The 17131-nt window shown below is 43.1% G+C and overlaps 1 protein-coding gene across 1 annotated transcript in view; it reads left to right on the top strand.

The window, feature by feature from the left end:
- The window catches only part of ECT2L (epithelial cell transforming 2 like), a 63907-nt gene that overhangs the window by 33266 nt on the left and 13510 nt on the right, over nt 1-17131 (top strand). Inside the window, exons 9-14 of the mRNA XM_021693523.2 lie at nt 1077-1169; nt 2765-2947; nt 4498-4601; nt 12210-12296; nt 14434-14648; nt 15615-15762. Coding sequence (XP_021549198.1) covers nt 1077-1169; nt 2765-2947; nt 4498-4601; nt 12210-12296; nt 14434-14648; nt 15615-15762 — 830 coding nt within the window. The remainder of the gene's footprint in view (nt 1-1076; nt 1170-2764; nt 2948-4497; nt 4602-12209; nt 12297-14433; nt 14649-15614; nt 15763-17131) is intronic.

Genomic DNA, 17131 nt, shown 5'->3' with positions numbered 1-17131 from the left:
ACTCTTTATGTATTCTAGAAAAGTGATTTACAAATATTTTCTCCCAGTCTGTGACTTATCTTTTCCTTCCCTGAACAGTCCCTTTTGAGGAGATGAAGTTCTTAATTTTTGTGAAGTCAAATTTATCTATTTTTTTTCTTTTATAGGTTATACCTTCAATGTCATATCTGAACACTATCTGACTAAAGTTCACAAGATTTTCTTTATTTTAGAAATTTCTTCTAAATTATTTACAGTTTTGACTTTTAGATTTCTGATCCATTGATTTATTTGTTTGTTTTATATAGTTTTAAAAGTATGGGTTGAAGTTTCATGTTTTTTTAACGTATGGATATCTAATTTTTCCAGCACCATTCCTTGTAAAGATTATCTTTTCACAGTGTGTTCCATTTGCATCTTTGTTGAAATCAATTGACTACATATATGTAGGTATATCTGTGGACTCTATTTGATTTCATTGATCCATTCCAATTAAAAGATTAGACCCCCAGTAAATGAGAGACATCCCAACCTTTCAACCACCGCCATCTTGTTCCAACCAATTTGGAGTAATTGTTTATTCTTAGACCACAAAGAATTAAAATACATAATCCAATATATTAGTTTCATTCACACTAATTCCTTCTATATGCTGAATCCAATCTTTATGCTGTGTCACTGAAGAAGGGGTGAAATTAATACCACACTAAATTTTGACCATCGTATTTAACAGTTGCAACAGTTCTACATCTGTCCTTTTACAATGAGACTTCTCCTTTGAGTCAGACTAGTTTAGAAAATATATTAGATTTTTCTCTGTCTTTGGCCTGAGTATTCCAACTTTGAAAATAAACACCAGGTCAACCTTCCTGCCCTGTCTCTCCACCCTGTTGTTTAGTCCTCATTAACTAAGTGTTTGGACTTCAGCACTTAGAGGTGAGCTAGAAAGTGCTTACGGACTGTTCCATGAGGGATTTGAATCGAAGATGAGAAATGCTAGGGACCTTTCTTGGCCAGCTTAGCGCTCCTAAGCGGTACTTAACTGTTCCAAGGCAAAACCTGTGAGTAAACTAATGAAAGTATTTTTGACTCTTCAGAGGCAGGAATGGAAGTTCTTTCCCAGTTGTCTCAACTAACTGGCACATTCTTTACTGCCCCCACTGGAATTGCAACTGGCTCTTACCAACACAGTAAGTGTATGTGGGGGCTGACCACAGTGCCCAGGAACATCCTCAACTCCGGGGTCACCAAAAGACAAAGCACAGCTAATAATACTGGTTCTGGCCCATGTCGATGACTGTCTTCCATTCCCTCTCGAAAGGAATGCTGTCACTACCCAAACTATGTCATTTTCCATGGTCCAGTGCCCTTTCAAGTGCTTAGAAGGGGATTATTTATTACAAATATTTGCTTCAAACCATCATGTACACAAACTCTGTTGAAAACATCATTTTTAATAGTTAAAGATGTATAGTTGCTGATCTAGAGAAATAACAAGTACCAAGAATAATTCTTCTTAGTGAGACAGAATCAATATGGTTTCCTTTGGAAATAAGAATTGCAGCTATAAAGAGATGGTGAAGGGGATTGCTCAGGTTCCAATTCAACTGCATTATCTGAGAGGAAAAACAAAGATAAAATATACACCTGAAAGGAAAGTTTCATTTAGATACTGAAGCTGCTGATATTAAATGCAAATGTAACACTGGCTGACCAACAAGAGTACCACAGTGCTCTGCTAAAGTAACAAGAACCATTTTCCCCTTTAAAACTCCCTGGCCTCCTATTACACGGGGTTTGGGGCCATGTAGAAACCATATAAAACATGACATCTCTAATCCCAAATGCCAAGGGACTTTCAAGCCTGGGGAGAACTGGCATGATTGGAAACCTGTAAGGGAAAAGACTCCATGTATCTACAAAAAAGAACATTGACCTGCTAGATTTTTGTAGCAGAAGTTACTTGTTAATTTTAGTTCTACAGCTACATTACCAAGTGATAGATAGCACACTGGGCCTTGTGCAGATAGGATGGCAGCCTTGCAGCAGGGAGCAGGGTGCAAACACTGTTCTTTATGGGGCGGTTCTTCCATTTCTCCTCCTGTGTCTCCTCTTCCTTCTGTTCATCTTCCTTTTCCCTCTCTTCTTCTTAGTTTTCTTCTAGAAAAGCATGTTATAAAGAGTTGCACATGTTTATCAATAAAAATGAGGGAAGGGGAATCAAATAAGGCTATCTATCCATTGAGGACAGAAAATCAGATTTAACATGACCCAGCATCATTCAGTAATTGACTTTCAAGGAGAGAACATCCTTAAGCACCCACTACAGTCATGTGGAGATATTTAGAGAGAGAGAGCAGCTTGACATGATGTAAGGAAGCCACAGGGTTGGCTAGCCCAAGATGACTTTGGATGACTTGGTGGGGAGACCAGGCAGAGTGCGGTTTTCTTGTATGTTCATTTTAGGATGTAAAGAAAAAGCAGCACATTCTTGCCTACTCTGCTTCCTGATATACAAATCCAGCAGCTATTTAATTTTGATTTCAAATGTAACATGTCAACCTTATCTGTCAAAGAAGAGATAGGCATTTGAAATTATTCATTGTGTCCTTAAGCTTCTAATTTTACCTTTGAAAGCAGCTAATGGGTGTTTCTCTTAGTCTTCTAATGAGAAAGGAGAATAAGTCTGCTGTAAATACAGCTAAGTTTTTGTTGTACCATAAATAAGAAGAATTCTTTCATCTGAGCTCCAGTCCACAATAATAAAAGGAGAAAATCATGTCAGTTCTTAGTGATTGGCTGGGAAGACCGTGGGAAAGGGCTCCCTGTTCCATCTACTTCAGTGAGTCAAAGCTGCAGATGTGGTCCAGTTTCACGGATTGTCTGGAAGACACCTTGAAATCAGTAAGGAAACAGTTAAGTCCTCTCTTCAAGGAGTTGCAAAAGAACATCAGTGCCAGGATAATAGGTAAGAACTCTTGCTGCTTCTGTTGTAGGTTCATTATGAAGGTCCTTCCCTATCTCGGGTGAATACAAGGTCAGGAACGGCTCAAGCAAAAGCGGGCTTCTATACCTGTTCAGTAAAACTTTCTTTCCTTTGTTTTCCATATCTCCTTTCAAATGTAAGGACTATCCACTGACAAAAAATATATTCATCTTCAAAATGCTGAAGCTATTCCTTTTAAATAGTAGTGTTTTACTAATCCTATGCCCGTCAGTGGTTTACCTAGACAAAACTCACTGAGTGTTTGCTAAGCCAGAGGGCTCTGCCCTTCTTCCCACCACAATTTGGTCTAAAAGTTAAGCTCCTCTTAGACATAACACCCATTACTTAAGTTGTTCTACGATTGTGTTCTATGTATTTTCTAGATAAAATATTCAATTTGGTGGTGGGCTCCACAGACCTCTGCTGAGCCTCTTGGACATCACTGAATTTATCATCCCATTTGCACTCCCTACTCGTGACTAATCTATCACAATAGAGTCTTGGAAGCCATTTTCTGTGGCAACCAGATCTTCCCCTAAATCAGTCCATTCTTTAAAATGAAATTGTTTGTTTGTTTTGTTTATTTATCATCTGGGTAAATGACCACCACCCCCATCTTTAACTACCTATTCAATTTATCCCTAACGCTTCCCATCTGACTAAAATACCCTTGAAACCAAGTCATTATTTAGTTATGTCTTACTTCCTTCTTCCCTCCCTACCCTGCTTCTTATTAAGGTCCCAGACAATTACTGTCTACACAAGAGCAATAGCACAGAAGTATGCATGTAGATATTTTATGTCAATGTATGTCCTACATCACTTTACATAAATGTCTCCAAAACAGGGAGCTGTCTTCTTGGTTTTATGTACTATCTGCTTGACCACATTTAGTAGATGTTCAACCAATATTTTAAAAAGGTTATAAGGCTATAAACAGGGAGAAATTATTTCTCCTGTTTTTTTTTCATAGATATTAAGGACCAAAGAGAAAAGCAGAAAAATTAGCTTTTTCAAGATAGAAGTATTTTTGATGATATTTGTAAGAAATGAGAAGTTAGATGGAATAAAATTATTTGCATATAAATGCACATTGTTCAAAATATTAAAAATATAAAAAGATGTCTGTGTAATTATGGTTGTATGTTGTTTGCTGTAGACTTAAACTATTTAAGTCTTGAACTCAAAAATACAGGGGTGTGAGGAGGAAGTTTTGGTGGGAATGAGAATCTAAAATTTAAACTTATAAGGTTTATTTTCACCTGTTTTCTCCTTATTGTCCAATTTATAGATTCTATTTAATATCAGCTTCACCAGGGCAGGTACTTTTTAATATGCTTTACATTTAGTTACGCTTGCTCAATTTATATTTTATCATGGTGGATAATCCCCATGGCATAATAGAATTTTAATTTTTATGCTTCACATTTTTTAATCCACTAAAAAGCAACTGTGAGGAATGAGTTGTTTTCTTCTTGCTCACATCTCTTACATCAATTAATTACAAGGCTTATGGCCTTATGTACTTACAGGGCAGCTTACTTTTGACCACACGAGTATGGCTAGCATTCTGAATAACCAAGAAATTGCACAAGCTTTGGCAGATGGATTGATGGAACTTACAAAAGATAATTCTGTGAGTGTTTCTTCGAAGAAAGCAAACTTTAAAAACCTGACACTTTATGTTTTTAGTTTGCACTGATTTTTTTTTTAACCAGTTTATCCCTTGGGAGACACGATTACTCTGAGAATTACATCAGGTTGTAAAAACAGCCACTGAGAGATTCTGGGCCCAAGATGTATTAGGTACACAAAATAGACAAATATAAGGGCACCTGGGCGGCTCAGTTGCTTAAGTATCTTCCTTCAGCTCAGGTCATGATCCCAGGGTCCTGGGATGGAGCCCCGCATGGGCAGCCGGGAGCCTGCTTCTCCCTCTCTCTCTCAAATATATATATATATATATATATATATATATATATATATATTTTATATATATATATAAAATCTTTTTAAAAAAATAGACAAATGGGAAAATTTTCTAGGTTATTTAAAACGTATTTACATTGTGCGCTGTTTTCCGTCTTGTGATTAATTTCAGTCAGAAGTGACTTCCTTAAACAACATGTTAGTGGCTTTATGTTTCACATAAACATTACTCAACAGTTTAAACAATTAATAGTATGATAGGAAAACCAAGAAAGCATGAAACCAGATAGAAAATGATGAAGGGCAAAAAAGGCTAGTTGAGAGAGGAAGGGAAAGAGAACACAAAAAAACACAAATAAGCAAATCAATAAGTTAGTTGGGGACAGGCATGGGGGAAGCATGTAGAAGCATTTTTTTCAGAAACCAATCTTGGCTACTCTCCCAGAAAAGTCAGTCGACGCATCAGGAAATAGTGAGGAGAGACAGTACACAGGACCCCGTATGGCAAGGCTCTAGGACCATGAACTCTGCAGCTCTGTTCCGGGGAAGTGGAGAACAGGATAGGAATAGGGATGATAGTAACATACCTGATGCTACATAAGGTCTTTAGTTCTCCACGGAAAGATTCTCAATCCTTCTCTTCCACTGTAGTGATTCTACCTTGTGGATGAATTTAACATCATCTTTGTACATGTCCTTTATCTACCAGGGGTCTGCTCTGGTTTCAAGTTGGCTGCCTGGGTGAGCAGCAGGCATCTCCAGAGTTAGCTGAGCACAGGGCGGAGTCTGAGAAGCTGCAGTTGGCCATGATTTGTCTTCTCTGAAGACCCAGCTCCTCACTGTTCTAGCTACCCATCGTCAGCCCAGGGAGTAAAATGAACAGGGATGTTCACAGGGATGACCCGAGGTCTTGAAAGTTCCTGAACTGTCTCCTGAAAGACCAAAGAATTACTAAACGTGTTTGGTGTAGGTTCAGTGTACTTACTCCCAACCAAATTATTTTAAAATGATCTTGTATGATGTAATTTCGCTGGTGCTCAAACCTCTAGCCTGAGAGGGAACCAAATGTGGGGGTGTCCTAGGCTGTTCTGCGCAGTCATCCTGCTGCAAGGCCTCTCCCATGCTTCTGTCCCCCCAGAGAAAGCAGGCTCCCTCATGTCCCCATTCCTCATCTGGCCTCGAGACTGACGTGGGCAACTTTGGGCCACTTTGGTTCTGAAGATCTTGAGACCTTCCCCACAAGACCTTGGCATCCTAATTGGATTGTGACAATAAGAGAACAGGGATTAACTACAAAGTCCCGTTTACAGACTTTAATTGAATAATACTTTGTTTTCTAGACTTTTAATTAGGTAGAAAGAAGAAAACGCTACTAAAAATATATTCTCTTTTCTGCTGCACCTGTATTGACCTGTTTTCCAGGTGAATGTTTTAACTGGAAATTCTTTTTTCTTTTGGTTTGGGGGGGTGGGTTTTTTTTAGGACAAACCTCTGGAGTTTTTGTCAGATTTTCTGCTGAAGAAATGTGGTAAAGGGAGCAAGGATTTTGAAGAAAACGTTATTCCGACAAAACGTGATCCAAAGGCCGCACTCAGTTTACCTCCGCAGGTAAAGTGATAGAGGCAGTTTTATGCCATTAATTCACTGTGTGCTTAGACATCTGTGGTTAAGAAATCCATAAACAATAAGGATCATCCTACCTGGAAAGCCTTCACCTTGTCATTTCTCCTAAGAACTTCCCTTCCATGGGCTATGATAAAAAAGGGTGCTTTGTAGATTCCTAGCAAGAGTGGCCTTCAAGCCACCTGAGGGCGGAAGCCGCCTCCCCGACTGGGGTAGTGCCACTCGGGGCGGGGCGGGGGCGGGGTAGTCGGCCCCTCGCCCTGTGCCGCTCACTCGGTGGAGCCCCGGCTCACTCGAGAGAGACAGTGTTTCCATTTGCAGCCCATGACACTTTTGGGGGGAAACACGGCCGTGTTCTTCTTTTCTTAGTTGAGATTCCAGTTCATAAAAGGAAAAAAAAAAAGTGGGTTTTAAACCAGTCCTCCAAGCAAACAAGAATAATTGTGCCAGTAGTATGTTCAGAATCCAGCCATCCTTGGTTCTGTGAAATAATTGGGATTCGGGAAACACTGAAAATTGCCTTGTCATTCAGAGAGCTGGTTTCTATGCAAATGTCATTTCCGAATCACGGGACGCTCATAGAAAAATCACCTCTTGGATGATCAAAGGCTTGGGGACGCCACCCCCACCCCCATGGAAACTATTAGTAGGAGGAGACCTGTGAGTTCTATCAAGCAGACAAATAATTTGTTGCCCTATTAACCTGATATTCTGGAAGCCTCTGATCACACTTCTTTAGAAGATAGCACAGCGCAGGGGAGGGCGAACAAGGAGCGCTGCTGGTGGCAGGGTCCCCTCTGCCGCAGCTGCAGACTTGCTCAGCAGCATGACAGGCCTGCAGGTATGCAGGGCCACCCCTCGGACGTTACCAGAGAAGGACCCCTGCTTTAACCGTCCTCCCCGCCAAAGTGACTTATTTTTCCCTAGCACGGGCTTCCTTTCCAAGAAGAGTCCTAACACATTTCCAGGGACTTGTAAGCCCTTTTTAAGACAGAGCCCTGCTTGCCTCATGCCCCTTGCCTCATGCCTCAGTTCAGGAAACTCGTGGACCATGCACCAGTCAGGGTTCTCCAGAGAATCCGAACGAATAGGATCATTTATATATATATATGTATCCTATTCGTTCTGGTGTACTATGTATAGTATACTATATACATACCATATACTATACTATATTGTATTAATTATACTATGTTATATAATATTATATAGCATATAGTATACTATATACATCGTATAGTATACTACTTATATGTGTATGTATATATACACTACTAGGATCCATATATACATGTGTAATATAGATATATACACACAGAGAGATTTGTTATAAGGAATTGGCTCACATAATTATGAGGCTGAGAAGTCATAAGATCTGCAGGGTGAGTCTACAAGCTGGAGATACCCAGGAGAGCCCAAGGTACATTCTAGTCCAAAATCTGGCAAGCTCAAGACCCAGGAAGAGCTGATGTTTCAGTTCAAGTCCAAAGGCAGGAAAAAGCCAATGGCCCAGTTTGAAGGCTATCAGGCAGGACGAACTCTCTGTTACTTGAGGGAGGTCCAGGCTTTTCGTTCTACAGACCTTCAACTAATTGGGTGAAGCCCACCCACATTAGGGAGTGCAAGCTGCATTACTCAGTCTACCTATTTCAGTGTTAATCTCATCAAAAAGCACCCTCACAGACACACCCAGAGTAATTTGACCAAATGTCTGGGCACCCCATGGCCCAGTCAAATAGACACAAAATTAATCATCACAGAAAATTTCTCGGTTAGAGGTTAGCTACGCCCTCCCATCTTCTCAGTTCAGTTTCCTAAATATTTACAGGAATGAAGCACGTGCAAGGCACTGTGTTGTACCCTGGAAATAGACAACAAAATAAGACGCAGTCACTGCTTTGAGGTAGATAAGCCTGCACAGAAACAGATGACACGGCATGATTGGTGCCTCTTAGCAGGATGCGTAGGAGGGAATGGGAACGCTAAAGTGGGTATTTAATTGAGAGTCCCTTTCTGCTTCTCAGAGGCTTTTTGCCTTATTATGGCAGCTATTATCTTTTGAGATTCGTGGGGATTAGTCTCCCAAAAAGGTGGATGTTATCTCCATCTATCCTTCAGTCTGTGAAAGCCTTTGAAAAACAGCTCTCGGGGCTCTAGAACCACCGGTTTTCCCTTGCTTCCCTAAAGGGGATGCCCAGCATACAACCGCATCACACGGGATCCAAATTCTTCTGAAGCCCCCACAACGTCTGCATCATTACCGACTCCCTGGAAACCTTACTGGAGTTCTTCCACCCCCAGACACACAGACCCCAGAAATGTTCCTCTTTGAAGCAAGGAAACCTGAAGGAAGCAAAGGGGGACAAAAATAATCAGCACTTCCTCCTCTGAAGTGTTTCTTTTCCATTTGAAAACTTGACAATTGGCGAGAACCACTTCTGGAAACTCTGACACCTAAAAGAATGGTCCCTGGGAGCATTTCCTCTCAAAGACACTTGGGTTCTTTCTTCTGGCAAATAAGATCCACATGGAATCAAGTCTTTCCAACCTGCTATTGACCTAAACATCTAATCCACTTGAATAAACTAATATAGAATATTTGGGCTTTAAGTTGCCTCATTGCTGGAAAGCAGGCCTACTAGTGTGACATCACCCACCTGTAATAAATCCACAGAAGTGAAAGGCTCCTTAATGCCTAGGAATTTCTTTAAAAAAAAAATCAAATTAGAAAAAAATATGTATTAGATTCTTACTTGGTTTTCTATCGTTTAACACTTACGAGCTTGTGCACAAAGCCCATGAAACAAAATCAGGGACTTTCAGGATTAACATAGCTTAAACATAGGTGCCGAATTAGGATAGAATAGAGAAACTGAGTTTCTCCACACATTGGAGTTTATTTTTTAAACGGTAGGTATCGGGGCGCCTGGGTGGCTCAGTCGTTAAGCGTCTGCCTTCGGCTCAGGTCATGATCCCAGGGTCTTGGGATCGAGCCCCGCATCAAGCCCCGCATCGGGCTCCCTGCTCGGCGGGAGGCCTGCTTCTCCCTCTCCCACTCCCCCTGCTTGTGTTCCCTCTCTCGCTCTGTCTCTCTGTCAAATAAAATCTTTAAAAATAAATAAATAAATAAACGCTAGGTATTTGTCCTGAAGGGCACACAAACTCACAGCCCTAGGAATGGAAAGTAATGGCTTCTGCTGGGAGAATTGTTTTAAAGACCCTTCCATAGGGGGATCCAGTCAGAGGGCTTGCCTGCCAAACCCGGGACCAGAGACACACACGGAGCTGTGTCTGAAGGCATGACCAGACAAGGGCTCACCCCCCTTCCAGAAGGCCCAGACTCTGCCCATATATGCACACACAGATAGCTGTGTATGTGTGTCTGTCTGTCTACCTACCTACCAGCTGTCCAGTCAGCTCCTACCCACCCACTACGGCCCTATCGGTACTCACCCCTGGCTTGGTGTAGCTGGAGTGTTAACACTGACACTCTGCAACACGGTGACAAGCCACAGCCAGAATCAGAGTTGTCCCCGAGCTCTACCTGTCATTTGCACAACTCTTTCTGGCCCCTAATTCGGGAGCTGAGTGTCTTCTGGGAGAAGCATCAGCTATAACTAGGATGTATCTGGAAAAGGCAGACAAGGTAGGAAAACTCCCACCATGTAATCAGAGGGCTCCTTCGTATGTCACGGAGAGAGACGAAGGCAAAGCCCACCAACCCACAATAAGAGTTCCCTTACAAATGTGCCAAGTCGGTTGCTCCTGTTACTTCCTCTGAATTCATACCTGAAAACAAAATGAGGGATGGCATCCTAACCTGAAAATAGTCTAGGGGCTCCTGCGAGGCTCAGTCGGTGAAGCATCTGACTCGATTTCGGCTCAGGTCGTGATCTCAGGGTGGTGAGATCGAGCTCCGCGCTGGGCTGGAGCCTGCTTGAGATTCTCTCTCTCTGGCTCCCTGCGCCCCTCCCCGCCCTCCCTTGGGGGGGAAAAAAAAAAGTCTGTACAATTTTAAAAAACTAGATGGATAGTATGCAATGAGAAAACTTGATATTTTTAGATTCAAACAAAATTACCATGCCAAATCCATTTCCTATCCACAAATAAAATTTTATATCTAATAAAAATGGCTGTTGCTGAGCCAGAGGTGAGCGGAAGCCCCGGGGTGAGTGAGCAGGCTCCCCATAACCGGGGTGGCCCAGGGGGCCGCGCCAGCCCCTGGATCGTAATGTAATCCTGTGCGGTTTGCGTTCTCTCCATCTTGGGCCAGTTTGAATTTAATTTTCATTTTATGTCTGCAGCCTCTTCTACCTGTAGTAGAAGTTCTTCCTAGTTGTAGAACTACCAGTGTTGCCATCGCCTGCTTGAAGTTCCCAGGTGTCCACAAATAACCAGCACTCGTACTGATTCTGAAAGAAGAGAGTGTGCTCCCTTCTTAGAAACTCTGAACGATTTTGTCAAAATTCAAAGTGGATCCCCGCCGCCCCCTCCCCCCAGCACAAGCCTCAGGGCATGCCAGGCTGATCCGGGACAGCCACAAATGGGGAAGGGAAAAGAAACGGTGCGAGGACTGGGGCAGCGGCCAAGTGCTGCGGCTCAGGAGGGGCCTCCTGCAAACGGGGGAGAAGCCAGCCCGCCGCGCTGGGGACCGCGCCTCCCATACAAAGGCTTCAGGCAGCCATAAAGAACGGCTGCAGATACAAAATAAAAATTCCATTCTGCCTGAGGAAAGTAAGGCAAAACAAAAACGTCTTGGTTATAAATTGACGTTTTTCTTCCAGTCTCACCCTTAGCTCTCAAGGGGTTACCATGAGTAGTTTTATCTTTGACTGGAAAAGGCAGCCGTGGTGACCAGGAATCATCCATCCGCTCTCACCACAAACGCGGGGCCATTATTCCATTGTTAGAATGGACCCTGTAAGCAGCAGGTGGGACTATTTTTTTTTTTTGAGAGAGCGGAGGAGTAGGGGGAAAGAGAGAGGAGAGAGAAAATCTTAAGCAGGCTCCATGCCCAGCACAGAGCCTGACATGGGGCTCCATCTCACGACCCTGAGATCATGACCTGAGCAGAAACCAAGAGTCAGTGGCTTAACCGACTGAGCCACCCAGGCGCCCCAGGACTATTTTTTTCTAATGTGCTAATTTATATGGAAGCCACAAGAACAACTCACAAGGAAAGTGAAGAAAGAATAAGCTATATTTAAATGTGGAAATAGGTCTAGAGAGAGCATGTGAACTGTTTCTGACCCATTTTCATTAGATTAAAAAAGGGGTGGATTTTACAAAGTGCTGTGAGCTTTTTCTTCTGGCAGTTTCAAAAGTAAGATGAGCCATTTGCCCTCAGCTGACAAGGGACAGAGCAGAATGAGGCAGAAGCCTGGAATGTGTGGGATTCCTTGAGTGTCAGTCCCCTGCCTCCCAGGGGGAAAAGGGGGCTGCTCTGAATTTCATTTCTCAAGTATAATGCGGTTCTTAGGAAGCTAAAGATTATTATTATTTTTTAACATAAAATTTAATTTAAGAGAGGCATCACATGTGTCAAGTGCTTCGTTCATTGTGTGTGGGGTACAGTGTGGTTGAGGCTGAGGGCAGACAGCTACTGGAGACCTCCTGTGGGCACAGCACCCACTGGGCATTCAGACAGCCCAAGGCCTGCCCCCAGATAATCAAGTCTGCCTTGAATCCTCAGGAAAGAAATGTTCTAGAAGACAACCCTCAGGACACAAAATCAAGTCTCAGCAAAAACGATCCAAATTTGGAGATGCTGGTTAAGCTGGTAAGCCAATCACTGCACAGTAAGAATTTTCCATTTGTTTTGCTCTTGACCAAAAAAAAAAGGCTTCAGTCTTTATTCTGGTTAGTCCTTTTTTTCTTGAAAGTTTCCCTTAAGGGGAATAAAAAAAAATAAACCTCTAAATATAATTGAGGGGGGAATCCAACGGGTAGATTTTTCTTTTTTGAGTAAGCCCTGGTCTGAAAAGAAGTCAAACCAAGAGGATGGAAATGTAACATCTTGGGAACAAGAGCCATCTTGGCACTACTCTGATTTTCTAATGTGACATGAGGACAGAATTTAAAGGAATGGCCCATGCACATAAAGGGTCTGACCCACCAACTGGTGGTCTGATTTCAAACGCTGAGTATGATCAATATAACTTTCTGTTTGCAAAGGGTAGCGCAGACCAGCAGAGGCGTGGTCCTGTCTGGCCCTAACACGTTCGTGAATTCATCATCGTATTTTCGTTTTCAGAGTCCTTTCAGGTAGACGTTAGCAACCACATTTTGTAGATGAGGAACTCAAGTTAGAACACTTTAAATGACTTCCCTAAGGTCAGACAGCCAGGGGAGAAAGATACCTGAAGCCCCAGGTCTGAAGCTCAGTCCTGGGGCTCCTTCCCAGCCCCTCCGCACACTGGGCAAATCCACTGCTGCGTGCAGTGCAGGTGTGGACCTCGCGGCCTGGGCGCCTGCACACCCTCAGATCCACCCCCCAGGAATCACCAAGAATGAGGGGTTTACGTCGGGCCGTGAATATGATAATGTCTCGTCTCACTGGCGGTCATAACACCTGACATTGGTTTGAAGATAACAACGAAAGGTTTGACAACTGAAAGCTTAATTCAAAATGATTATAAACATTGGAAAACTCCAATATTTAAAAAAAAATTTATGCATAAAAATGTAATATGGGCTCCAAGCCAGCAGCCAGGTGGGATACAAATGTATTTTTTTTTAACACATTAGGTAAAACTTAACCAAGAGCAGTGTGTTTATAGTATTTCATAGAGTGAGTTTTCTGTTTTTTCTCTTAAATTACTTTTACATTTTAATTTTAGTTCATGAAGTCATGGTTGATTTGTTTTGGGTGAAGGTCACATGGCATTACACTTAGTATTGTCATATTTTATTTGGGGCACTATGGGGCATATTTAGGGCTGAAGGGAAAAGAAGAAATTTTGTTCTAAGAATATTAATAGTTCTAGGCTCAAATACAAGGCCATTAAAATTTTTAAATTTAAATATTATAATTGTTTTCTAGAAATTCATTCTAGACACTCATTTTTCAACCTTTGAAAAATACAGATAAAGAAAAAGAATTATCTAGTCCCAGTACTGAAAATTCATTTCTCCATGTGTCTCCATAGCATACATAATAATAGGGTGGGGGGCTTCTTTACACCAGTGTATGATTTTTCCCTCTGCATTAAAGGATAAAACAGGACTTTGAAATATAGAAAACAGGACCTTTAGCCACCTAGCCAAATGCATTCACAGTTCCATGTTAGGGTCCTTTTTCCTAAATGTGGAAAGAAGAGCTTGAGTTTAGGGTTTCATAAATGCCTGTGAGAAGCAGATTAGTTGATGAGGAGAGGGCTAGCTCATTTCAGTTCTTCTGTCTGCAGGATAATCAATAAAACACTATAAATCAATCTGTAAAACACTGAGGAAGAAGAAATAGGAAAGCAATCAAGAGTGGGCAATCCAAAGGCTTCCACAGTGGACCGTCATTCCCATGAAGGCAAGACTGTCCTCCTACCATTGTGTAGTCAGCACCAAGCCCGTGTCACTGAATACGTATTGGGGTGGATAGATGGATAAACATCGGGCCTCAATCTGCCCTCCTCAGGATCCAAGACTAAAAGCCCCATCTCTGCTAGGGCATGAGGCTGGCCTGATGTGAGGGCCTCATTGGTTCTAGTGTGTCAAGCAGTGGCCAGCAGGGTCCACCATAGTCCCCTGTCAAGGTCCCCTTCAACCGTGTTTAGCGCAAATCCCAAAGAGGGACTCTCACAGAGTCACTGCCTGACTGTTCAGCCCGTCATTTCTCTACCTTCTTTGACTTTCAGGCTCTTTGAGGCTGTAAACCGGGGGTCATTCTGCTTTCCCTATGAGTTCTTAATGCCTTTCTATAGGAGAGAAAGCTCCAGATGGACTCAGCTGAAAAGCGATCGAGAGTTGTCGGGGAACTCTTAGAGAGCGAGAGAAAATACGTGCAGATGCTGGAAATTGTGAGAGATGTCTATGTAACGCCCCTGAAAGCCGCGTTGTCATCAAACAGAGCGATTCTCAGTGCTGCAAGCATCCACATCATTTTCTCTGATATTTTGCAGATTTTAAGTCTCAACAGGTAAACTCTGAAGAGGTATTTTTTCAAATATTCATTATGCCGTCGGAAGAACCCACACTTAACTGTTTCAAACGTTGTACCGAGGAGCCCCTTCTTGGAGCCCCTGATCGTCTCACGGGAGAGGGCTCTTGCCACCACCATGCCCAGGGGTTTACCCCTGCCTCATTTCCATGCCCCGGTTCCAGGAGTGGAGCTCGGGGCCTGGGGGTCCTGTGTTCCGTGTACTGTTCACACAAAGGCAAGAGGAAGGAGAGCTGTCGGGCACCGTTCTTAATCAGCAGTGTCTGGCTGAGCGAAGGGAAAGAAAACAAAGGGTTTCATGGGATCGGGTCACTAGGATACTGGGCTTAGGGAACCAAGGCTGGGGGCCAGCTGAATGACAGTACAGTTTCAAGTATGCCCGTCGACACAGGAAAGTGATCATGTGTGCGGACGACACAGACTGAGCCGCTCCGCCAGTAACTCTCCGGGTAACTCGGAAGCTCCTCACCCCCACTGGGCCCCGGCTGCTACAAAAGGAGGGGATTAAACTAGGCCTTTTCCCAGCTTCGAGGCCTGTGACGGCTGAACAATGAACAACGCTAGGTCCACAGCAGAGGGCCAATCGGGAGGCAGGCATTCGAAGGGAGTGGAGCACTCTCCTCTGGGGACTCTAAGAAACCTTCCCCGCCTGCCTGGCTGGCCACATGGAGTGGGACCGTCAGGGGACAGCACTGTGGAGGCCAGCCTAGGGCTCCCACTCAGGGGATTAAGAGGAAGAGGCGAGATTCCACCGGAGTCAACCTACCTCCTCACACCCCCGCCCCTCCTCCTTTCTGGGCAAATCTGCCCTCTCTGTGTCAAGGCAGACAGATGTGACAAAAGCCCTGCCAGGCTGCAGTAATGACAACTAATTTATTTTTATTTTTTAAGTTTCTAGGTTATCCCCGGCCAGTATTTCACGGGCATGCTTTTCTCATATGGCAGGCAGTTTCTAGACAACCTGAGAGACAGATTGCAGGAATGGGGCCCAGCCCACTGCGTGGGAGAAGTATTCCTCAAGTTTGGAAGCCGGTTGAACACATACACCAATTTCTTCAACAATTACCCGGTTGTTCTGAGAACTGTGGAGAAGGTAATGATTGAGTTACCATCCAGGCATGAATGAGACTTTCTGAGCTTGAAAGGAAGTTTTGTGTGCAATCCAAAGGACTAGGATTAATAGGAAAGACTTCTTCCCTACTCTTAGCTTCCAGCTGACTGTGAGCTCTTTGAGGACGGGGCCCCTGACTTACTTAATTGTGTATCACTAAGGGTTAACACAGTGCTTGATACGGCAGGACCCAGGGACTGGTTGTTGGACTGAACTAATCATGCAAATGGCCGGGCTTTCATCTAGCTGCCCCAGATACTCTGTGGTTCAGTTACAGAAAAATGTTTCACAGCGAGGGAGAAACAAGACCGAGAACCCTGATTCTGCTCTGCCAACTCACTGCTCTGTGGCCTTGACAAGTTTGACTCTCTTCCAGAGAAAAGGAATTAATAATCCATATGTTTCTTGGAATAAGGACACTCATTTGTGAAATCTCACCATGAACTAAGGATTTCTTTGTCTTGAATTCCTTTGAGAGTTCATGATAAACAATTTTTCCCTTCGTGGACCTAAGCTGTATGCAGTGTGGGCCGGAATATTCAGCTCCCTTCTGCGTCACTCGCTGCTCTTGCCGGCTGTCTCCTGATGGCAGTGAGCTCTCTCTTTCTTTCCTCTTCAATTTACATCAAAAGGGCAGCAGAAGATGGTCCCTTGCACTTCTGCTAGTGTCTCCTATATTCACTTTGGCTGCGTCCACCTGTCCGTACTGAGGCCCTGAGGGCGAGGCCTGGGGGCTGGGAGGCCTCTGGACACGTCCTGACCTCAGACCTCTCCCTTTGTAGTATCATTCTTGCCTCATGTAGGGAGCTTAAATACTGCCAGACAACTGCATTATGTGAAAGTTGCATGAATAAGGCAGTTTCAGAGAACCAACCTTTAGGACAAGAATGGGACCAACGTGTCACGTGATATCATAAATTGATACCAAAATTGTTATAGTTAGGGATAATAATGATATCTATTTCACTGGCATGGGGTGTGCAGATAAATAGTCAGTAAATATTAGCTGTTAATAAGTACACCCAGTGAATATTTGATGCATTTCTGGCATCTTTGAGGCACGTATGTACTGAGAAAAATGAGGTCACTTCCTGAGTGCTCTAATGGTGATGAATGAACACATTTTAAAACAGATATTTAGCACAGTGGAGCCCCTTTATGATGTTACTACAGAAAACATAGTTAACAACAGTATTACAGTGGATACTATTAATAGCTTATTACTGTGGAGATAGCATTTACTGCCTGGCAAGCACTTTATGGATAGGATTTTCCCCCTCATCACCACAAGAGTTAGGTAAGGTAATCCATGCAAGAGCTGAGGCTCAGAGAAGTTAAATAACTTGACAGG

The sequence above is a fragment of the Neomonachus schauinslandi genome, chromosome 8 (assembly GCF_002201575.2).
Source record: "Neomonachus schauinslandi chromosome 8, ASM220157v2, whole genome shotgun sequence".
NCBI classification, from domain to species: Eukaryota; Metazoa; Chordata; class Mammalia; order Carnivora; family Phocidae; genus Neomonachus; species Neomonachus schauinslandi.
Note: the sequence above shows the minus strand (reverse complement) of the source record. Positions and strands in the feature narration are given on the sequence as shown.